Source organism: Chelon labrosus, assembly GCF_963514085.1.
Source record: "Chelon labrosus genome assembly, chromosome: 10".
Classification (NCBI taxonomy): domain Eukaryota; kingdom Metazoa; phylum Chordata; class Actinopteri; order Mugiliformes; family Mugilidae; genus Chelon; species Chelon labrosus.
In genome coordinates, this window is record NC_140360.1 from 25,700,405 (window position 1) to 25,725,481 (window position 25,077).

Below are 25,077 nucleotides of genomic sequence, written 5' to 3' on the forward strand. Positions count from 1 at the left end.
GTCATTGCTATGGGGTGGGGGTGTCTGGTCTGGTCTAGGTGGGTGGTACATGTCTAAGTAACATCCACATGAATGCCAGGTCCAAAAGTTTCCCAGCAGGAAATTGTACTGTCACAAGATGGTCAATGTTATTCACTTCTCCCGTCAATGGTTTTAATGTTATGGCTGATCGGTGTATATTTGTACTAAGAATGAAGATGTACTAGCCCAATCCAAAAATATGATATATCATCAAATATGTTAAACAAAGTCACACATTCAAGTCCTTCTTTGGGAAACAATACCAGATTATTTGTTACCGCTGGATCAGTGCTGGTGATGGCGTTGTGTTGCGTTATTCTACGATAGGACAGAGATAGAGATTTAATATTTGCTTAAATAAAACATTTTGAGATTTCCACTTGAATGGGAAACCCTAGAGACACATATTTCAAATTGTACACATCCCTATTCATGTATCCGTTTGTTAGTGCATGCGTGTTAGCGTTAAAAAGGCAAAGTTTATCCCTGAAGTGCTAACACAGGAATTCAAAGTGACCCGCTTGATCTCTCCCATGGATGAACACAGTCAAAGACTATTTGAAGACTCAGTCCATTCATTAACCAAGAGACTTAGGTTTCTATACAACTTCACACCACAATGTATATGAACTCCAATAATTATTTTATTCTTTTAGACACCCCTGTCAATTAGACCTAACACAGCATACATTCTCTATGCCAGGGAGCAATGAAGCCTCTGGCACCTTGTCATTGCGTGATGTCTTACTCAGACATTTAATATTGTTTTTTCTTCTTGTCAGACAACAATCATTAGTTGGCAGTGGTGTGTATTTAAGTCTCACTAAGAGTTTTGAAGTCACTTAACTGTATCCGTCATGGTACAACATGTTTGCACTTGTCAGCTAATCAAAACAGCTGTATTTGTGTTCATGTGTGTCGACATTTACTGACGTGTGTCACTGTTTAAACAAAAGATGATGCGCACAGAGAAATTATTACAAGTCCTCTTCTTTCTCAACGTTACTACATAGCTTATATATACCAGAGGAACCCTGGCCCCAGTCTGTAACAGAAACGAGTTCTCAGACAACTTGTTTACAGCCATGGCCAAAAGCTTTGAGAATGACACAAATATTAATTCTGCTTAAAGTCTGCTGCCTCATTTTTTATGATGGCAATTTGCATACTCCATAAAGGCCCTCTTTATCATGAAAATGAACTTAATCCCCCCAAAAAAAAATTCCATTGCATTTCAGCCCTGCCACGGAAGGACCAGCTGACATCAGGTCAGTGATTCTCTGGTTAACACAGGTGAAAGTACTGACGAGGACAAGGATAGAGATCTCTCTGTAATGTTGAATGAGTGAGAACGACAGACTGGAAGCCTTAAAAGGGAGTTACGCAGGTCATTGTCCAAGTTTACCATAAAGAAAATACTTCACAAGAGCAAATACAGGTGGATTCACCACAACATGCAAACATAAACCTCAAAAACAGAAAGAATAGATTAAATAGATTAGACATGTTTATTGCTAAAAGACCTCAGACTCAGCTTCTCTACCAAGACCAAGAACATTACTGATACAGGTTCAAGGGGGAAATAACAGAGCATTTGAACGAAACCCTATACGTGTTTTTGAATTAATCAGTTAACGCAGATCCACATTTTTGATTCCCCATCCACTTTATGAATGTATTGAAACTAATCTAATACACATATTCTCTTCACCACACTGTTTTAACTCAGACAAAATAGAAGGTCTGAGCCAGAAACAATTATGATTGGTTCTTATAGAGTCAGATCAGATTTACAGCTATATGATGGAGCAAGGCTTTTTAAGACTTTACATTTGGATTCTGAATTCTGACACTGACTGGTAGTTGATGAAGGAGCTGAAATCAAGAGCCATGTTATCAAATCTGTTCTTCCTCAAGAATTTCTGGGTTAACTGTTTTCAAACCAACAAGAACTAAATGCATCTTTTTGTGATGTTTAACATGGCCCTGAACATTTAGTTTATAAATGATGAACTAGTGTGACGGTTTTGTAAAAGACCTTGTTGATGTTGATCCATCATCTCAGATATCAAGGTACAAGAGAACCAATTTCAGGAGGAATGACTACAACTTCTTTTGTCACCCAGGGCTTTGTGGCTCTGACCTGGAGTTGGTGCAACTTTATGATGTCATCCTTCCCTGGTAGTATAGGAGGGTTGCAGGCCTCTGTTCTTGTAGTCAGAATGAGAAAAGAAGTGGTTCAAGGTGTCTGGCAGAACGTTGTCTGTGGGGTTTCTGATTGTATAGTTGCCTTTGTGTGTGATTCTAATCCACTTGCCACATGGAAGGAGTTATTATGAAGTAGAATCCATAGTCCATACAGTGATGGCCTCTGTTTACAGCTGAGATGTGGCAGAGGGCTGACCATGATTGTCAGCAGACATAACGTTGAGGACCATAAGGCCTGGCATGACGCAAGAAGTGCTGTCAGTCTGGAGGAAGCAACATCATAACAGCAGATATGGTGACAGGAGCCATCACAAGTCTTTCACACAAACTAGGCTTGTGGTGGTTGCACGGGACATCATTCCAGTAGTTATCTGTAAAAACAAGAAGAATATGCACACAGCATCACGTTATTTTTGTGAGTCTTTAAAGTGTTTGTAGTTATGCCAGCGAAAGAAGCAGGAGTTCCTGAGGGCTTACGCAGACTTTACTGCCACGTAGAAAATGAACTGACGATGTGTGAAAATGAGTTAGTATACTCAGCAGTCAAATAATGGATGATGGGCTCAAAAGACAGCCTAAATAACGTTTTTAATAAAATGATACTGCAATGAACTGCAATACAAACTTTGAAAGTAGAGAATGTGTCTGTGCTTGACAGACAGACAGATATCATCATCAAAATGTCCTTATTTCAATGATGACTTTCTTCTCCTTAGATTGATGGAACAGAACAAATGTAACAAATGTTTTTAGATCAAATGTATTAAAAAAGATAAAATATACTCAGGTGCTCATGACATGTCTTATTCATAGATTACGGATGTATTTTGTGTTATTAATCTATAAGGTAAATAATAACCATGTTAACAAAAAAATGCAATGTGTGCCTCTGATCATATGTTTGACAACCTAACAATATACATTCAGTGCATCCAAAGTGCACAGTTTATAACTCTACTAATAGCAAGGAAATGTTACTCAAGCCAAACCACAAAAAGCCCCAGATCACTTTGTTTTTAATTATTTATATGGTAAAATGGTTTCACTAGAAACAGACAGCGGTGTCTTTGAGGAGGAGACTTAATTACTTCTTCTTGATTGTCAGCTTGTATGTGCCAAGTAAAACATTTAAGAATCAGCAACCAAAAAAATTAAATAGATATTATTAGTGTTCATGCACGAAAGCAATATCAATATTATTAAGATAAATATTTTTTATAGTGTATTTGTACAGTCAGTCCAGTGTATCATCTGTTTCAGACACGGTATATTCAGCCACGTGATGTTTACAACATATGCTACCTAACAGGAAGAACTAACATCACCTTAGTGTAGAGTACACTGGGGATAAGTATTTTTTCTTGTTTCAGCCAACCTTTTGGTATTTACTGGTGTCAATTTTCAATCAGATATTCATTTTGGAAGATCTGGAAGACAAGTGATCGACTTACAATTTGCATTAACTGTCCGTGTGGTGTTTTGGTGTAAAACATCAGCACATAGGAGGAAAGGGTAGAATATAAATAAGAGTGGAAAGCTTGTTGTGGTATTTAGTGGCATCTACAGACCACAGCTACTTTGTACTGGGGGTGTATGTACTTTGGACAGTGGATATCCACAGAAGACAAAGAGTTGTGGATGATCACAGAATCATTTTCAATAATTAAAATCCCATCACAACAACCAGACCGGCGAAGAACACTCTCCAGAAGTTACGCAGGGCATTGTCCAAGTCTACCATAAAGAGAATACTGGATGGAGCGAGGCCTTTTAAGACTTTACATTTGGATTCTGAATTCTGACACTGACTGGTAGTTGATGAAGGAGCTGAAATCAAGAGCCATGTTATCAAATCTGCTCTTCCTCAAGAGTTTCTGAGTTGACTGTTTTCAAACCAACAAGAACTAAATGCATCTTTTTGTGATGTTTACGACATGGCCCTGAAACATTTATAGTTTATAAATGATGAACTAGTGTGACAGTTTTGTAAAAGACCTTGTTGATGTTGATCCATCATCTCAGATATCAAGGTACAAGAGAAACAATTTCAGGAGGAAACTGTGTGCTGTAACATTTAATACTGTTGTTTTTGGAACATTTACTGAAGGCTGTGGTTGTATGTAATTCAATATTTAGTACAACAACTAACTAATGTCTTGAGGTTAGAGGATGACAAACAGGATGTTAAATCAAAACACTGAAAACATATATAAAGAGCGTGTTCCCTCTTCTAAGACATTGTGCGATCACCTGCTGCTTCTGAAACCTCGTCTGATCAGCACATCAAGGTGAAGTCTGAAGGCTTTCTTCATTTCACACATCTTGATTTGCTACTCAGTTGTATTTGACATTTCCTTTGTGTCTATTTAACAGGGGGATCTAATCTCACTTTAGAGTGTAATTCTTTACAGTATCAAAATCTTGTCCTTATTATTTGTCAGGAATGTAAGTTATGGTATTATAATGGAATCCTCTCTGAACAGTGAATGAACTTGTGTCATTTATTTTCTCACAGATGGGATCGTGCCTTTACTTCATTGTTCTCCTCTGTGTGACCAGTGGACTGTGGATTGGAGCAGATGTAAGTAATGTCAGCAATATGACATTTCATGACCAGCTGTATGACAGTCTAACTTTTAGAATAATTGAAAGTAACACTAGTTTTAAGTGAAGGTGAAATATAATCCTTTCAACCAGTATGCAAATTGTTTCTCATCCATTGTTCTTTACATCCACAGGCAGGTTGGTGCTTCAGACATTTATGGAGATGACTGATTAAAACAGAGCAGCTGGCACAGTGTGAAGGTTTTCAAACATCTTTAAAGATAACATGACTCCTAAATTCATTTAAACTGAGATGGTGGGATTATTTCAGATTGAGTCTACTCCTTCTTTTCCTATAGCCTTTCTAATAATGCATGTATCCAAAACATACCAGTGATTGTTATTTTGTAGCTATTTTGCATTATTGTCCTCTAAGTCAACCACTGTCTTGCAGGTTCTTGCAGAAGCGGTTGTCCTGGTGGTTGGAGTCGCTACAAGGGTCGCTGTTTCCTATACTTTAACAGGAACTATGACTGGGCTACTGCAGAGGTAGGAAACAGCAACTGGCTCACTGTGTTTATGGGCATGCTCTGAAATGTTTGCTGCTGTAAGAGTCATTTTATGGAAAACAAATCTTAAATGTGAATATGCGAGACAGTTTAACAACTTTACAACTGGCTTTAAGTCTGAAGTTCATCTATAGAGCTCCGGGCATCACGTGACGTTTTTTGTTGACACCACCTGATATAAAGTGACCGCTACACAAGCAAAATCTGTTTCTTGAGGGATCCCAGCTCTCCTTTTTCTCGTACCTGCTTCTTGCACGTTTTATTGCAATAATCCACATCTGCAGTCCAGCAGGATCTTTGGGAATCCTATAACGCGGACAGTTTCCCCTTTTCTTGTCCCCAACTATTCTGGCATCCTGGGGCACAACAGCTGTCCATTTCTGGATGTAACTGGTACAAGGACAAGTTAGTTAGTTGCTTGCAGTTGTCAACCGAATCATAATTTGAAAAGCGTGCTTTCCTGTCAATATGGTGGTGTTGTAATTGCTGGTGCAGGGTGATGTCAGCTACCGGAGCTCAAAAATAAGTTTCTTACCTTAATATTCACAGCATGAAATGGACATGGAATTCTGTTGTTTTTTTCAAGACATTTCAAAAACACAGATATTTTGTATATTAATGTCATTGTATTTTCAATGTATATTTTTCATGTTACATCTTTTCTTGCTCTTCTTTTGTTCTCCTCTTCTTTCTCAGCGTGTCTGCATAGCTTACAAAGGAAACCTGGCCTCAGTCCATAACGTATACGAGTACAACTTCCTCAGATCACTTGCTTACTCCAAGATACGTTCATATAAACCAACTTGGCTTGGAGGCTACGATGCTGTGAGGGTGAGTGTTTCATCAACTAACTGGTTTCCTGTTATTTTGTGGTTTCATTAAAAATCTATTCACCCCTCATGAGAGACTAGGAGGTGTACCAAACTGTAGAAGTCCACCTGTTCTTTCAGGTACCCTCACTGAAATCAAGAAGTGAGACAACACAGTACAGAAACAATGAGTCAGTAATGAAAGAAATGATGATGTAGTTCTCTTTTGCATGCTGCAAAGTTAAGATTTTTGTTCCCAGAAACCTTTTCAATGTTTGAAAATGTAGTTAGGTTATTATTACTTTAAACAAATGGACAAGTTATCTTTTTAGATATTGTCAGGACAAGTTTTCATTTCTATCTACTGTGATTCTTTCAGAACAATTACTGGATGTGGAGTGATGGTTCAAAGTGGAACTACAGTCCTTTTTACAGGGGGCAGCCTAACAACAGTGGAGGAGGACAAAGTTGTATGGAGATGAATCATGGAGGTACACACTAATTATCTGATTCTGCAGATCATGAGTTTTCAATTTGAGAGCTTGAATTACAAACTTCTAAGCATAATTATTAGTAAACTGAGCAATAAGAGTTATCCTCTTCTTTGTTATTCATGTTGTGTTGTATTTTTACATTTATCAGGATGAAATCAAACTTGTCAGACACTTGCACTTCTTTGTTTCTGTTTGTTTTCCCCTTCTTCTCACAGGACATAATTATGTCAACGACACCAAATGCTGCGTAAAGAAACCCTTCATTTGTGCCAGAAACATATAACTGAGCTCTTCATATCCTGACACTTCTGACGTGATGATCGTTCATTTCTACTGATCATGTCACTTCCAGCATAATGTCAAGCCTCGATGACATCACTGTTGGAAGATATATACGCTAATCAAATCTCATATCTGTCATTAATTGTTCCCTTTCTTCTCCTATGTTCTTTTCATATTACTTCAGTTAATAAACACCTATCCTGCAGAGCAATCTGTCTCACCTGTTGACATCATTTCATTATCAGTATTATATATCATGTGTTTGGACATTTGAAAATGTTGTAGTTGCACACATACAGTTCATCCAATGTCACCCAGAACACTCATCACACCAAAAATAAATTACACATGCATACAATATGTACACACAGTCTAAAGTGAATGCTGACAATAAAAATATGTCACAGAAAAATAAACAAATAGAAAATCTCTATTACTCACATGGATAACTGCAGCTTTTGGTCAATTTACTTGTGTATCATTGTGTATAAATGAGATTGGTTTCAACTTCAAGTACACTTTTCTTCACTTTAAGATACATGTCAATATAGTTATAATGCTTAAGAAATCTACTTGGAGTTTAATGCAAATGTGTAGTTAACACATTCCAAATATAATTTAGGTGAATTCATAAAGTATATTTACATATATATTAATGTTATGTTCAAGCAATCACTTAAGTGCACTTAGGTGAAATGCTCTGCAGTTCAACCAACAATTTCCCTTCATCAAATGTTTTATTAAACTTAAAATGTATTCATCTTTAAATCAAGACACGTTCTGTCTGTTTGAACCAAATTTATACCAAATATGGCATGGCAACTTCAACCGAACAAAATAAACAACTATAATGCACACTCACTTGTTGCTGCTTACAGTTTTTTAAAACACAAAATTTTCATTGTTACATTTCCGAATTTGTCAATCATTTGTGAACGATGAGGTGATGGGATTGAAGGCTGTTGTGGTTCATTTGTGATGCTTCTGTTCATCTATTGCTCAAATCTGGAAAGAAGTAAGCATAAAAAACAGATGTCAGTAAATCCCTATAGTCATCCATAAATTGCATTTAAAATGACACTTTGCTCCTCACATTACCATTATATCAATAGTTATATTACGTTTATATTAATTTTATTGTGCACTGCTTAAATATGGGCTGGAGCCTATCCCAGCTGTCATCGGGCGAGAGGTACGGTACACCCAGGACAGGTCTCCAGTCTATCACAGGGCCAACACAGAGACCACCATTCACACTCACATTCACACCTACGGCCAATTTAGAATCACCAATGAACCTAATGAGCATGTCTTTGGACAGTGGGAGGAAGCCAGTGTTGGCTCATTTTTGATGATGATGAGCCTACATTGGTATTCAAGATTCAAGATTCAAGATTTCTTTATTGTCAATTTTTCAGTACGTTCACAACATACAGAAAAATTGAAAAAAACATTTCTCTCTCTGTCTCACATAATAAAAAAGAAAACCTAAATAGACCTAAAGTGGATGAAGTTGGCGGTGAAACAGTTACTATGTAAACATTCTGTATATATATATATATTTATGCATAAATATAATGAATAAATAGAAATTACTATGTACAACAGTGCAATGTATAGTTTGCAGCTTGGGTTTTCCCAGTTGCAGAGGGATGTTTTCAGTCCGAGGTAGCTCAGTTTTGGTATAAGTTGCTGGGGAATGATTGTGTTAAATGCTGAACTAAAGTCTAAGAACAGCATTCTTCAGCGGAGCATGGCACTTTTGACTAGTATTTAGCACACAAAATGACAGAATGCACTTACTGATATTGAAGTACATTTTCATGACATTAAAATACACTTCATTTTTACCTGGGATAGAGGAGTGAGAAGTTAAAAATGGTGATGAATAACTTTCCTAACTGGTGCTTGAGGATCTTTCCGGTAACTCCATCTAGTCCTGCAGCTTTCGTCACCCAGGGCTTTGTGGCTCTGACCTGGAGTTGGTGCAACTTTATGATGTCATCCTTCCCTGGTAGTATAGGAGGGTTGCAGGCCTCTGTTCTTGTGGTCAGAATGAGAAAAGAAGTGGTTTAAGGTGTCTGGCAGAACGTTGTCTGTGGGGTTTCTGATTGTATAGTTGCCTTTGTGTGTGATTCTAATCCACTTGCCACATGGAAGGAGTTATTATGAAGTAGAATCCATAGTCCATACAGTGATGGCCTCTGTTTACAGCTGAGATGTGGCAGAGGGCTGACCACGATTGTCAGCAGACATAACGTTGAGGACCATAAGGCCTGGCATGATGCAAGAAGTGCTGTCAGTCTGGAGGAAGCAACATCATAACAGCAGATATGGTGACAGGAGCCATCACAAGACTTTCACACAAACTAGGCTTGTGGTGGTTGCACGGGACATCATTCCAGTAGTTATCTGTAAAAACAAGAAGAATATGCACACAGCATCACGTTATTTTTGTGAGTCTTTAAAGTGTTTGTAGTTATGCCAGTGAAAGAAGCAGGAGTTCCTGAGGGCTTACGCAGACTTTACTGCCACGTAGAAAATGAATTGACGATGTGTGAAAATGAGTTAGTATACTCAGCAGTCAAATAATTGATGATGGGCTCAAAAGACAGCCTAAATAAAGTTTTTAATAAAATGATACTGAACTGCAATACAAACTTTGAAAGTAGAGAATGTGTCTGTGCTTGACAGACAGACACACAAATATCATCAAAATGTCCTTATTTCAATGATGACTTTCTTCTCCTTAGATTGATGGAACAGAACAAATGTAACAAATGTTTTTAGATCAAATGTATTAAAAAAGATAAAATATACTCAGGTGCTCATGACACGTCTTATTCACAGATTACAGCTGTATAAATAAGTGTAGTGGATGAAAAAATCCAATGTGTGCCTCTGATCATATGTTTGACAGCCTACCAGTCAATATACAGGTAGTGCATCCAAAGTGCACAGTTTATGACTCTAATAGGGATTGTTTCATTGTTTCTAAGTGTAATGCTGACAAATGTTTTTTTCATTACGTTTATTCCGTTTTGACTCGTACACAATGAACAAACGTATAATTTATTTCTGGTGTGATGGGTCCTGCGTGTAAGCTGCATCAAAGTAACTCTTACACTGACATACAAGGAAATGTTACTCAAGCCAAACCACAAAAAGCCCCAGATCACTTTGTTTTTAATGATTTATATGGTAAAATGGTTTCACTAGAAATAGACAGTGGTGTCTTTGAGGAGGAGACTTAATTACTTCTTCTTGATTGTCAGCTTGGATGTGCCAAGTAAAACATTTAAGAATCAGCAACCAAAAAAATAAAATAGAGATAATTAGTGTTCATGCACGAAAGCGATATCAATATTATTAAGATAAATATTTTTTATAGTGTATTTGTACAGTCAGTCCAGTGTATCATCTGTTTCAGACACGGTGGATTCAGCCACGTGATGTTTACAACATATGCTACCTAACAGGAAGAACTAACATCACCTTAGTGTACAGTACACTGGGGATAAGTATTTTTTCTTGTTTCAGCGAACCTTTTGGTATTTACTGGTGTCCATTTTAAATCAGATATTCATTTTGGAAGATCTGGAAGACAAGTGATCGACTTACAATTGCATTAACTGTCCGTGTGGTGTTTTGGTGTAAAACATCAGCACATAGGAGGAAAGGGTATAATATAAATAAGAGTGGAAAGCTTGTTGTGGTATTTAGTGGCATCTACAGGCCACAGCTACTTTGTACTGGGGGTCCATGTACTTTGGACAGTGGATATCCACAGAAGACAAAGAATCGTGGATGATCACAGAATCATTTTCTCTCCAGAGTTTACGCAGGGCATTGTCCAAGTCTACCATAAAGAGAATACTGGATGGAGCGAGGCCTTTTAAGACTTTACAGTTGGATTCTGAATTCTGACACTGACTGGTAGTTGATGAAGGAGCTGAAATCAAGAGCCATGTTATCAAATCTGCTCTTCCTCAAGAGTTTCTGGGTTGACTGTTTTCAAACCAACAAGAACTAAACGCATCTTTTTGTGATGTTTAACATGGCAATGAAACATTTATAGTTTATAAATGATGAACTAGTGTGACAGTTTTGTAAAAGACCTTGTTGATGTTGATCCATCATCTCAGATATCAAGGTACAAGAGAAACAATTTCAGGAGGAAACTGTGTGCTGTAACATTTAATACTGTTGTTTTTGGAACATTTACTGAAGGCTGTGGTTGTATGTAATTCAATATTTAGTACAACAAGTAACTCATGTCTTGAGGATAGAGGATGACAAACAGGATGTTAAATCAAAACACACTGAAAACACATATAAAGACCATGTTCCCTCTTCTAAGACATTGTGCGATCACCTGCTGCTTCTGAAACCTCGTCTGATCAGCACATCAAGGTGAAGTCTGAAGGTTTGGCTTAATCATTAATAATAATCTATTCCTGATGACTTCATCAATAAATTGTATGAATCATTGTCGAACCGCATGGATGCAGTCCTTCAAGCTCATGGAAGTCATACAAGATATTAAATATGGATCTCACAGCACCAGTACTTAATTCACTGATGTTATGCATCATATTTTTGTATTTGAAGTAAATGATTTGTTCAATTTTCACATTACTTTCTGTAGGCGACAAAACTTTTGTCTTGCCAAAATCTGACCTTTCTGTGTTCATTAAATGATCGATCTTTCTTCAGTGAAGCAAATTTATTTTAGTATATCAAACATGATTTGGGAGGGTTTTAGCTTGACTATGACTGGGCTAGTGCAGAGGTACATTAGGAAACAACAACTGCCTCACTGTGTTTATGGGACATGCTCTGTTTGCTGCTGTAAGAGTCATTTTGTGGAAAAAAAACTTAAGTTTAACAACTTTACAACTGGCTTTCTCGAGGTGTCGTGGGCCTAACTTAACGAAACATCGGTGAAGGGAGGTGCCCACTTGAAAACCCCAATGACATGCTGCATACTGCTGTTGTCTTCTTGTTACGTGGTAGCTATGGTTAGCTGCTGAGCGGGCCATACAAGCCAGCAGCGTTTAGTTAATGTTTTACAATGTCTGAACTATGCTGCTCAATGGGCTTACAAGCCAGCAGCTTTTACTTAGTTTATGTAGATTATAGGTTAATTGTCATATTATATGACCATAGGTTAGGTAGGGTCTCTTAGCTGAACAGGGCCTCTAAATGTGTTTTGCCTGGGATTTTGGCACAAGGGATTATAACATCTTATCCTGTGTATTACTGAATGAAGTTCATCAATACTGAAAGTTGAGTTGTATGGAGTTTCTTACCTTAAAGTCTGTTGTTTTGTTTTTTTTCCAAGACATTTCAAAACACAGATATTAGTTGAATCACTAGTTTGTACATTAATGTCATTTCATTGTTTCATGTTACATATTTTCTTGCTCTTCTTTTGTTCTCCTCTTCTTTCACAGCGTTACTGCATAGCTTATACCAAAGGAAACCTGGCCTCAGTCCATAACGTATACGAGTACAACTTCCTCAGATCACTTGCTTACTCCAAGATACGTTCATATAAACCAACTTGGCTTGGAGGCTACGATGCTGTGAGGGTGAGTGTTTCATCAACTAACTGGTTTCCTGTTATTTTGTGGTTTCATTAAAAATCTATTCACCCCTCATGAGAGACTAGGAGGTGTACCAAACTGTAGAAGTCCACCTGTTCTTTCAGGTACCCTCACTGAAATCAAGAAGTGAGACAACACAGTACAGAAACAATGAGTCAGTAATGAAAGAAATGATGATGTAGTTCTCGTTTGCATGCTGCAAAGTTAAGATTTTTGTTCCCAGAAACCTTTTCAATGTTTGAAAATGTAGTTAGGTTATTATTACTTTAAACAAATGGACAAGTTATCTTTTTAGATATTGTCAGGACAAGTTTTCATTTCTATCTACTGTGATTCTTTCAGAACAATTACTGGATGTGGAGTGACGGTTCAAGGTGGAACTACAGTCCCTTTCACAGGGGGCAGCCTAACAACAGAGGAGGAGGACAAAGTTGTATGGAGATGAATCATGGAGGTACACACTAATTATCTGATTCTGCAGATCATGAGTTTTCAATTTGAGAGCTTGAATTACAAACTTCTAGGCATAATTATTAGTAAACTGAGCAATAACAGTTATCCTCTTCTTTGTTATTCATGTTGTGTTGTATTTTTACATTTATCAGGATATAATCAAACTTGTCAGACACATGCACTTCTTTGTTTCTGTTTGTTTTCCCCTTCTTCTCACAGGACGTAATTATGTCAACGACACCAAATGCTGCGAAAGGAAAGCCTTCATTTGTGCCAGAAACATATAACTGAGCTCTTCATATCCTGACCCTTCTGACGTGATGATCGTTCATTTCTACTGATCATGTCACTTCCAGCATAATGTCAAGCCTCGATGACATCACTGTTGGAAGATATATACACTAATCAAATCTCATATCTGTCATTAATTGTTCCCTTTCTTCTCCTATGTTCTTTTCATATTACTTCAGTTAATAAACACCTATCCTGCAGAGCAATCTGTCTCACCTGTTGACATCATTTCATTATCAGTATTATATATCATGTGTTTGGACATTTGAAAATGTTGTAGTTGCACACATACAGTTCATCCAATGTCACCCAGAACACTCATCACACCAAAAATAAATTACACATGCATACAATATGTACACACAGTCTAAAGTGAATGCTGACAATAAAAATATGTCTCAGAAAAATAAATAAATAGAAAATCTCTGTGGGGAAGCCTGGCCAGAGCGGTAGGAATTAGTAGGAGACAGACTCAAAATGTTGTTCCAGTCCAAAAGAAAGTGTTTATTTTACAAAGTCCAAGTGTCACCAAAATACACGTGTTACAAAACAAGGGGAATATCTACAAAAATATACAAAAATAAACAGTTAACAAAGCTTAACCGAATAAAACTAAACCTATAGCAACTTACTAACGTAACGTTACTTAAAGTACCGTAACATGCACCCAACTACACGGACACGGTTCTTCCCTCTCCAGGGCTGACAAGCAACTGCTTATATAGTGCTGTTCATTAGCACTTGACTGGCATCCCGTTGGTGCATACCATGTAGCAGGTACGTTCACTATTCCCAACCTGGAAAAGGTCAGTGACAAGTGTCAATGTACTTCTTGCACAAATAGACAGACACCTTCCACTACGCCTTTAACTTCTATTAACTTTGTACCATCTCTACCCATCTTAAAAGACCAAATAATCCGTAACATAATTTCTATATGGGGCGGCACAGTGGCGAGGCACTGATGCCTCACAGCAAGAAGGTCACCGGTTCGAATCCATGGGTCGGCTGGCCTTTCTGTGTGGAGTTTGCATGTTCTCCCTGTGTCTGCATGGGTTCTCTCCAGGTACTCCGGCTTCCTCCCACCGTCCAAAGACATGCTCATTAGGTTAATTGGTGATTCTAAATTGGCCGTAGGTGTGAGTGTGAATGGTTGTCTGTCTCTCTGTGTTAGCCCTGCGATGGACTGGCGACCTGTCCAGGGTGTACCCCTGCCTCTCGCCCGATGACAGCTGGGATAGGCTCCAGCAGACCCCCGCGACCCTTAACAGGAATAAGCGGGTATGGAAGATGAATGAATGAATGAATGAATAATTTCTATACGTCCCCCCATTGATGGTTTTGTCTGATGTCCTCAATGATGAGGTCACAGAGACCTTAAAAGCAGGAAGAGATCCAAACTTTCCTCCTTTTGTCTCTGGAACACGTGGTGGGTATGATAAGTAATTAAACAATTAAATAATGCACATTTGAAATAAACTAGTTTTAACTTAATTCTTGTCTGAGTCTGATTTCATATGGAAATGTTGGTGTATGGTTTGCAACCAAATATAATGCAAACACAAACAAACCCGGGATAGTAAGTGTATGCACATTACAGAAACAGGTGGAATTTGGCAAACAAATATTAAACAAACACGATTACGAAGAAATGGTAAATGGGACAAATGGTGTGGTTCTCACCCACTTTGTCACAATCTCTATTACTCACATGGATAACTTCAGCTTTTGGTCAATTTACCAGTGCATCATTGTCGTATTCTCTATTACAGTGATTGGCTCCCTCTAGTGATACGCAAGAGAATCACTTAATAGATATAAACAAAATAAAATAAATTTAAAACGTGAAATACTATCCAACATATTAGAACAGATGAAAATATCTTATCTCATGACAAGAAAATGAAAGGAGATGCGAATTATAGCCTGTGGGTGTGTTAGTTGTTCATAAGTATTAATTGTTCATGTGTCTCTGATGTGCACATCACTCAGTCTGAGGATTTGTTTAAACATTTATTTATTATGACAGTTTCCCAGCATCGCCTCTAAGTGTCGCCAAAGGATCAACAGCTGTAGAAGCCAGCGTACGCCAGTCATTAGGTTGGCTGAGGCTCTGCACATGGCATTTCACTCTTGATGCATCTGAACTTTGCCGTGAAAGAGAACGTACGCCACATTTTTGAGCTTACGCACCCTTTGTATATCAGGCCCCTCTGGCCTACAGGTGACGATAGCAAAAGGTAACAAGATCAAAGGCTACAACTCTAGGGGGTAGGAGACAGTCCAGACATGACTAAGTTACCTTATTTACTGAAGACGTGTGGATGTGACCCTCTGGACAATAGCAACAGTGTAACAAAGCATGTGTATTCTTCATTCAACACAGATGAGATCAAAGAATGATGAGCCGAAATTGGTATTCTTCAGCGGAGCTTGGCACTTTTGACTAGTAATTAGCACATAAAATGACAGTGTAGTATAAAAGCATATGTCTGAAGGTTCTCAGTCATCCAGGTCATGGTATATCCAAAAAAAGGTTTAAAAAAAGGCAGCTGGATGTGAAGATTTTTTTTTTTTTTTTTGACAAGACGTTTCACCACTCATCTAAGTAGCTTCTTCAGTTCTAGAGGACTGGTGGGAAGTTTGAAGTTTAAATGGGAAACTTCTACTGACACTTGCTTGTTGTGCTAACAACAAGAAACCAGCTAATTTCCATTAACGGCTGGGTACTCACCTGTTATTGCGGCATGGACTGTTTTGTCCCTGTCCTCTTTCCCTATGAATGGTGCTCTAATGACCCTCCACATTGACACAGTGCTTCAGTGTCAAGGTGTGAATGGGGTTGAAACTCAGTGGCGGTCCTTCATTGAATTACTCCCCGGGCGAGACCCCCTGCGCCTCCGACCCCGCTCCGACCACCCAGCCCCCCCCCCTCGCGAAAAGAAATGACACAAAATTTTGCACAAACAGCCATGTTTTATTATAAAATTATAGGTGAAACAGAAACTTATATTTCTCAATTGCACAAATCCTTCAATAGGACATTTGAAAATCACACTTAAGAGAATCCAGTTATTCAACTATTGCAGTTACAACAGGAAACACAATTTTTAAGGTGTTTTTAAGGTTCATCTTTGAGACTACCTACAGATATGAAAATTCGTTGGCTAATTACAGGACCCAACGTGATGGAAATAAATAATAACTGAACTTGTAACAGTTTTGCTGTAAAGCACAATCTTAGGGTGAAATTAGATTTGGTGTTTGTTAAGATGAATTTCTGTTGTGTAAGCATTGCAAGCATCATAGCAAGTATTTTCTAACAAAACTGTGTTTTAGATCAAATATTAAAAAACATAAAATATACTCAGGTGCTCATGACACGTCTTATTCATAGATTACAGCTGTATTTTGTGTTATTAATCTATAAAGTAAATAATAACCAAGTTAACAAATAAGTGTAGTGGATGAAAAAATGCTATATGTGCCTCTGATCATATGTTTGACAGACTACAGGTTATTATACAGCGATTGCATCTAAAGTGCACAATTAATAACTCTACTAATAGCTGCAGTTATCTATAAGGGATTTTTTTCATTATTTCTAAGTGTAGTGCTGACAAATGTTTTTTCATTTCTGTTTTGACTCGTACACAATGAACAAACGTATAATTTAATTTATGCATCAAAGTAACTCATACACTGACACACAAGAAAATGTTACTCATGTCTGGAGTTTCAAGCCCAACCACAAAAAGCCCCAAATCATTTATTTTTTTTATTTTTTTTATATGGTAAAATTGTCTCATTCCTAGAAATAGACAGTGGTGTCTTTGAGGAGGAGACTTAATTACTTCTTCTTGATTGTCAGCTTGGATGTTCCAAGTAAAACATTTAAGAATCAGCAACCAAAAAAATAATATAGAGATAATTAGTGTTCATGCACGAAAGCAATATCAATATTATTACGATAAATATTTTTTATAGTATATTTGTACAGTCTTTCCAGTGTATTATCTATTTCAGACACGGTGGATTCAGCCACGTGATGTTTACATCATAGTGCTACCTAACAGGAAGAACTAACATCACCTTAGTGTAGAGTACACTGGGAATAAACATTTTTTCTTGTTTCAGCAAACCTTTTGGTATTTATCAGGTATTCATTTTCATCTGGAGAAAGGTGCTCAATTTAAATTTGCATTAACTGTCTATATAGTGTTTTGTTGTCAAACCTCAGCACATAGGAGGAAGGGGTATGACATCATGTTATCAAATCTGTTCTTCCTCAAGAGTTTCTGGGTTGACTGTTTTCAAACCAACAAGAACTAAATGCATCTTTTTGTGATGTTTACGACATGGCCCTGAAACATTTATAGTTTATAAATGATGAACTAGTGTGACGGTTTTGTAAAAGACCTTGTTGATGTTGATCCATCATCTCAGATATCAAGGTAAGAGAGAAACAATTTCAGGAGGAAACTGTGTGCTGTAACATTTAATACTGTTGTTTTTGGAACATTTACTGAAGGCTGTGGTTGTATGTAATTCAATATTTAGTACAACAAGTAACTCATGTCTTGAGGTTAGAGGATGACAAACAGGATGTTAAATCAAAACACACTGAAAACATATATAAAGACCATGTTCCCTCTTCTAAGACATTCTGCGATCACCTGCTGCTTCTGAAACCTCGTCTGATCAGCACATCAAGGTGAAGTCTGAAGGTTTGGCTTTCTTCATTTCACAGATCTTGATTTGCTACTCGGTTGTATTTGACATTTCCTTTGTGTCTATTTAACAGGGGAATCTAATCTCACTTTAGAGTGTAATTCTTTACAGTATCAAAATCTTGTCCTTATTATTTGTCATGAATGTAAGTTATGGTATTATAATGGAATCCTCTCTGAACAGTGAATGAACTTGTGTCATTTATTTTCTCACAGATGGGATCGTGCCTTTACTTCATTGTTCTCCTCTGTGTGACCAGTGGACTGTGGATTGGAGCAGATGTAAGTAATGTCAGCAAAATGTATTAATACAACAAAGCATGACATTTCATGATCAGCTGTATGACAGTCTAACTTTTAGAATAATTGAAAGTAACACTAGTTTTAAGTGAAGGTGAAATATAACTTCATAATATACATTACTTAAAACTGTAAAACTGCTTCAAAGATACTTCTAACATTTCTAATTTCTAATATATTTTTGGAGATTTGATATGTGAAACGAAGGTTAGAGCGATCCTTTCAACCAGTCCTGGAAATTGGAAATTGTTTCTCATCCATTGTTTTTTTACATCCACAGGCAGGTTGGTGCTCAACACATTTATGGAGATGACTGTTTAAAACGGAGCAGCTGGCACAGTGTGAAGGTTTTCCAACATCCTTAAAGATAACACGACTCCTAAATTAATTTAAACTGAGATTGGAACCCTATTATTTTATTATTATTATTATTATTATTATTAGTAGTAGTAGTAGTATTAGGGGTCTAAGCACTGAAAGTGGTTGGAACTTTATTGTTTTTGTTTGGATTTTTATTATTATCTTTGTTTTTATTATTATTCTTGTTCTGTCGAAACTTTATGGACTGGAGATGGAATCGTTGACGGTATGAAGTTAAAGCTTTACCAGTAGATAGTATGGCCATAAAAAGCATTTTGTAGAAAGAAGTCACACATGGCCTCACAGCAAGAAGGTTCTGGGTTCAAATCCATCGGCCAACTGGGCGGAGTTTGCATGTTCTCTGTGTGTCTATTGGTTCTCTCCGGGTACTCCAGCTTCCTCCCACTGTCCAAAGACATGCTCATTAGGTTCATTGGTGATTCTAAATTGGCCGTAGGTGTGAGTGTGAATGTTGTCTGTCTTTCTGTGTTAGCCCTGTGACAGGCTAATGCAGGGCTGTCCAACGTGTACCCCACCTCTCGCCCAAAGACAGCTGGGATAGGCTCCAGCTCCCCCCCTCCAGAGGACAAGAAAATGAATGAATGACTGAATGAATGAATGAATGAATGAATAAAGTCACACATGTCAACCACTAGGTGGCGCTACAGTAATGGTGAATGCGTTTGATTCAATTTCTCATAAACAGTATGTCCCACCTTCATGTGCGTTACATCACTGCATTTCATGAATTCAGATGCATCTGATGATACAGGTCACCCCCTAACCTTATTCCTTGAAAGCTATCTGTTAATAATTATCTACTACAATTTTCATTTTGTACACTTTATGTTAGCCATGGATGTCAAAGTTTTTGTCAAACCTCACTTTTGGGAAAAAAACACTGTTACACAGCCAGACAGCCTTCTAATTACATGAGATTTGACATGTTTGTGAGTTTTGCCGTAACACATACATTTATAACACAACATGAGTTGGGGGAGCATACAGCTGGCCGTAAGATCACCAGATCTCTGGAGGATGGAGCCACAGCACTACAAGTTCCGAGTCCAGTCGGTGTACGACGCCCTCCCGAACCCTGCCAACCTGTTCACCTGGGGCCTGGCGGACTCACCACCTTGCAAACGCTGCCAGAAAAGGGGATCTTTAGAACACATCCTCAGCTGCTGCTTTTGGGAGATGGCCGGTATCGTTGGCGCCACGACCAGGTTCTGTGGACAGCAGCAGACAGGATCTGAACTTGCATCAACAACAACAAGTGGCAACACCCCTCCAGGTGTACATCACGTTCGTTCGCGCAGGCAAGAAGCCCCAGCAGAAGACCCAGGGGGGCGGCCTGCTTGCAGCAGCGAGGGACTGGTAGCTCCTGGTCAACCTTGGGAGACAGCTGAGATTTCTGGACATCATTGCAGCAACAACACTCCGGCCAGAGATGGTCTTGATGTCCGTGGCAAGCAAGCAGGTGGTGCTACTTGAGCTAACTGTCCCCTGGGAAGAGCGGATGGAGGAGGCTCAAGAACGGAAGAGGGCCAATTACGCTGACGTGGTGGCCAAATGTCAGAGGAATGGGTGGAAGGCCCGCTGCAAGCCTGTTGAATGCAGGGACTTTGCAGGCCAGTCTTTGCATTGGGTCCTGGAACTCCTAGGATCTGTGGATTGCACAGGCAAAGAGCCATGAAGAACATGGCCTGCAGCTGAAAAGGCTTCATGGTGGCTCTGGTTGAGGAATGGGGATGCGTGGCGTAGTGTGCTATGTGGACACTGGCTGGGTCACCCGGGTGAGGGTGTCTGATGTAAGACCCGAAACACCCCATGACCCCGGTTACATCACTGAAGATGTGTCCAGGTTGCACCACAAGGTGTATCTAAGTACTGTAACAAATATTTGAGGGAATTGCCCCTCTAGGGGGCGCTATAAACATTTATTTCAAAAGTACTTTCTCACTCATCTTAATTACACGTAATAGTTTCAGCACATACCATAAATTGTGCATAGCCAACATATTGAATTTTATGCAAATTTGCCAAGCGGCGGTGCTGTATTGTATTTTGTATTGTATATAGGGGTCCATGCAACAAGTTGCAGGATCCCTATTGATTTTGTTGCAATTTTTATTATTCTTCGCCTTATTATTCTGCTTAGCTTAAAGTGTCCAGGACAAACTGCAAGGGCAAAAAGCACTTAACCTGGTAAATTGGTAGAGGTCCTAACATTTCACTTTGACAAGGTGTCAATACACATGCCTACAGCTAGGTGGCGCTTTAATAAGCCCATTCACGTTTTGGCTCATATCTTGAGAACCGTGTGCCCTAGAAACAAAATCCTTTCTCCCCCTGATTCCTTACATAGCCCTGGTTCTAATGGACTAGGCCACGCCCATTTCCGCCTGCCATTTTGAAAAAATTGCACTGGATGACTCCTTACAAGCCCACCAGGTTTTGTGCAATACGGTCTACAGGGGGCCCTGCTGGTGACGTGTAAATATTTGAGTCCTACCTGTCGGGTCTTTTCTCACCTGCTTTAGCCTATGACTCCCTCTAGTGGCAGACTGAGGCAATGGCATCTGTGGAAGACTGCGTACAAGCCGACCAAATTTCATTGCTTCCGACCCTCCTGATTCTCAATCACTAGTCAGCCAAAGGATTCGTCCGCAGACACTTTGCCTCCTTTCAGGTCGTGTCCGACCCGCTTATGCCTCTGCTTCCCGCTTTGGGACATAAACCACAGCATGGACCCCTTTATGATCACTTGCGATCATCTAGTTTTTCCATGTGGAAGTAACAAACCTTTTTATGTAAACAATTTGAGGACTTTGCACCTCTAAGAGGTGCTAAAAGCAGCATTGTGTCTGACATGAGTGGGAACACTTGTCTTGGGCCGGCTTGGCTTTGGGTCCGAGTGGTGTGGGGTTGCTTGGACCCCTTTGTAATTTCTTGCTATTCTAGTTTCAGACTGAATCCAGTCCTTCCTTTCCTATAGTCTGTCTACTAATCTATGCATCTAGTACTTGTTTTCTGATTTACCAACAATGACAATAATAGCTGTTTTGCATCTATTTTCCATTATTGTCCCCTAAGTCAACAACTGTCTTGCAGACTCTTGCAGCAGCAGTTGCCCTGGTGGTTGGAGTCGCTTCGGGAGTCGCTGTTTCTTATTCATCAATGCGAACTACGACTGGGCTGATGCAGAGGTAAATTGGGAAACAACAACTGCCTCACTGTGTTTATGGGACATGCTCTGAAATGTTTGCTGCTGTAAGAATTATTTTGTGGAAAAAAATAAAACTTAAATGTGAATATGCAAGACATTTTAACAACTTTACAACTGGCTTTCAGTCTGATGTTCATCAATACTGAAAGTTGAGTTCTATGGAGTTTCTTACCTTAAATTCTGCTGTTTTTTCAAGACATTTAAAAAAATACAGATATTAGCTGAATCACTAGTTTGTTAATGTCTTTGAATTTTAATTATATTTTTTCATGTTACATCTTTTCTTGCTCTTCTTCTGTCCTCCTCTTCTTTCTCAGCGTTTCTGCATAGCTCATTACAGAGCAAACCTGGCCTCAGTCCATAACGGAAACGAGTACATCTTCCTCAGATCACTTGTTTACTCCAAGATTCGTTCATATAAACCAACTTGGCTTGGAGGCTACGATGCTGCGAAGGTGTGTGTTTTATCAACTAACGGGTTTACTGTTATTTTGTGGTTTCATTAAAAAAGCTATTCCCCCCTGTACGGGAGCCTATGAATTATATTGTAATTAGTTAGGTTATTATTACTTTAAACAAAAGGACAAGTTATCATTGTAGATATTGTCAGGACCATTTTTCTTTTCTATCTACTGTGATTCTTTCAGAACAATTACTGGATGTGGAGTGACGGTTCAAAGTGGAACTACAGTCCCTTTAACAGGGGGGAGCCTAACAATACTAGAGGAGGAGAAGGTTGTATGGAGATGAATCACAGAGGAGGTACACATTAATTTTCTGATTCTGCAGATCATGAGTTTTCAATTTGAGAGATTGAATAACAAGCTTCTAAGCATAATTATTAGTAAACTGAGCAATAAGAGTTATCCTCTTATTTGTTATTCATGTTGTGTTGTATTTTTACATTTATCAGGATGAAATCAAACTTGTCAGACACATGCACTTCTTTGTTTCTGTTTGGTTTCCCCTTCTTCTCACAGCATATTGCAATGACACCAAATGCTACGAAAGGAAACCCTTCATTTGTGCCAGAAACATATAACTGAACTCTTCATATCCTGACACTTCTGACATGATGATCGTTCATTTCTACTGATCATGTCACTTCCAGCATAATGTCAAGCCTCGATGACATCACTGTTGGAAGATATATACACTAATCAAATCTCATATCTGTCATTAATTGTTCCCTTTCTTCTCCTATGTTCTTTTCATATTACTTCAGTTAATAAACACCTATCCTGCAGAGCAATCTGTCTCACCTGTTAACATCATTTCATTATCAGTATTATATCATGTGTCTATATGGCATGCTTGGAGTCTGACGAATTGATTTGTTTCATTTGGTTTCATAAGTAAATACAATAAAGGCGAGTGTTTATGAAATTTATGCTGTAAGAATTTTGCTAAAAAAAAAAGGAATCGATCCTAGCACAGAACCCTGTGGAACCCCATGACTAACTTTAGTGTACATGGAAGAAAAATCATTGTCATGGTAATCTGTTGGATAAATAAGACTCAAACCAGTGTAATGCGGTACAGACACAAATCTGTTGTATGAAGCAATGAGGGCCTTGTGGGTAAATTTAAGGAGTGCTGCTTCTGTGCTATGATGTACTCTGTGCTATGACAGAGAATCATATAAATGATCAGCTTTCAAGTGATGCTTCCGTTAATCAATCACGTTAATAATATAGCTGACACATTGAAACTAATTTCATTTTATATATCACTTGATTAAAATTGCATTGTGAGTTATTTAATAATAATAATAATAATAATACATTTTATTTAAAAGCGCTTTTCAAGATACTCAAAGACACTTTACATAAAAAGGACATCAAATTAGCAAAACAGTGTGAAATATAACATCAAAAACACAATAAACTGAGCTAAACATTAAAAGCAATTTTAAAAAGGTGTGTTTTTGTCAGAGATTTGAAGGTAGGAAGGTCGGTACAGTCGCGGACGTGTTTGGGGAGAGAGTTCCAGAGGGAGGGGGCAGCTGCAGAGAAGGCTCTGTCGCCCCAGGTTCGATGCTTGGTCTTGAGTGGTGGAGTAAGGAGGTTTGCGTCACATGAACGGAGGCTGCGGGATCGATTGTGGCGATTGAGCAGGTCAGTGAGATAGGAAGGGGCCTGGTTATGGAGGGCTTTGTGTGTGAGGAGGAGGATTTTGAACTGAATACGCTGTGGAACTGGGAGCCAGTGGAGTTTCTGGAGGACAGGAGTGATGTGATCACGGGAGCGGGTGTGGGTGAGCAGACGTGCAGCAGAATTTTGGATGTACTGAAGTTTATTTAAAGTTTTGGATGGTGTGCCATAGAGGATGCTGTTGCAGTAGTCAATTCTGGAAGTGATGAATGCGTGAATGAGGGTTTCAGCAGCAGAGAAGGAGAGTGATGGACGGAGTCGGGCAATGTTCTTGAGGTGGAAGAAGGCAGTTCTGGTGATTTGATTGATGTGATGATCAAAGGAGAGGTTACTGTCAAAGATGGCTCCGAGGTTGCGGCTGTTGGGGGATGGAGACAGGGTGGAGTTGTCGATGGTGAGGCGGAAACTGTCTGTGGTGTTGTTGAGGGATTTGGGGCCGATAATGATTAGGTCTGATTTGTCACAATTTAGTTTGAGGAAGTTGATCTGCATCCAGGATTTGATGTCAGCGAGGCAATTGGAGAGAGTGGAAAGAGTGGCGGGAGTGATGGAGTTGGTGGAGATATAAAGCTGGACGTCATCAGCATAACAGTGGAAATGGAGACCGTGGTGGCGAATGAAGTGTCAGGATATGAAGAGTTCAGTTATTTATCAGAATCACCAAAGTAACTAATTTATTATAAGTGATTGTGTTCTTCATTGTTGGGATGTTTTTTTCCCCTTGACCTCTGGGCTGTGGGTGGAGCATGCGCAGTTTGCTGCAGGGCGGAGTTGTCTTTTTTTTTTTTTTTTTCTCATTTAATTGATCATGAGGACTGGTACACCTTGTCGGTGAGTGATAATAAACCAGCATTGTTAGAGTTGCAAAACATCAATTAATGTTACATGAATAATGTATAATTTTGTTATTTAATATTTGGTTTTGTGTTGGTGATTTCATTGCAGGTTTACAACCTAAATAACCAACTAAGCGTCAACAGACGTGTATGTGAAATAAAACGTTAAAAGAGACAAGTTGTGTCCAC

General features: G+C 38.7%; 2 protein-coding genes across 2 annotated transcripts; both read left to right on the plus strand.

Annotated features, from left to right (window-relative positions):
* Window positions 1-4,452: 4,452 nt before the first annotated feature.
* On the plus strand, window positions 4,453-7,138 carry LOC311494376 (galactose-specific lectin nattectin-like). The gene is made up of 6 exons (XM_084553399.1): window positions 4,453-4,517; window positions 4,745-4,814; window positions 5,228-5,322; window positions 6,039-6,173; window positions 6,531-6,642; window positions 6,861-7,138. Exons 2-6 carry the CDS (start codon window positions 4,745-4,747, stop codon window positions 6,926-6,928), a joined length of 480 nt encoding a protein of 159 aa, XP_084409525.1. The 5' UTR covers window positions 4,453-4,517; the 3' UTR covers window positions 6,929-7,138.
* A 13,051-nt stretch (window positions 7,139-20,189) lies between these two features.
* On the plus strand, window positions 20,190-23,201 carry LOC311494164 (galactose-specific lectin nattectin-like; the record flags this gene model as incomplete). The annotated part of the gene is made up of 5 exons (XM_084553074.1): window positions 20,190-20,352; window positions 21,767-21,879; window positions 22,217-22,354; window positions 22,547-22,661; window positions 22,880-23,201. The coding sequence occupies 5 exons, from the start codon at window positions 20,190-20,192 to the stop codon at window positions 22,939-22,941; spliced, it is 591 nt and encodes a 196-aa protein (XP_084409200.1). The 3' UTR covers window positions 22,942-23,201.
* Window positions 23,202-25,077: the final 1,876 nt, after the last annotated feature.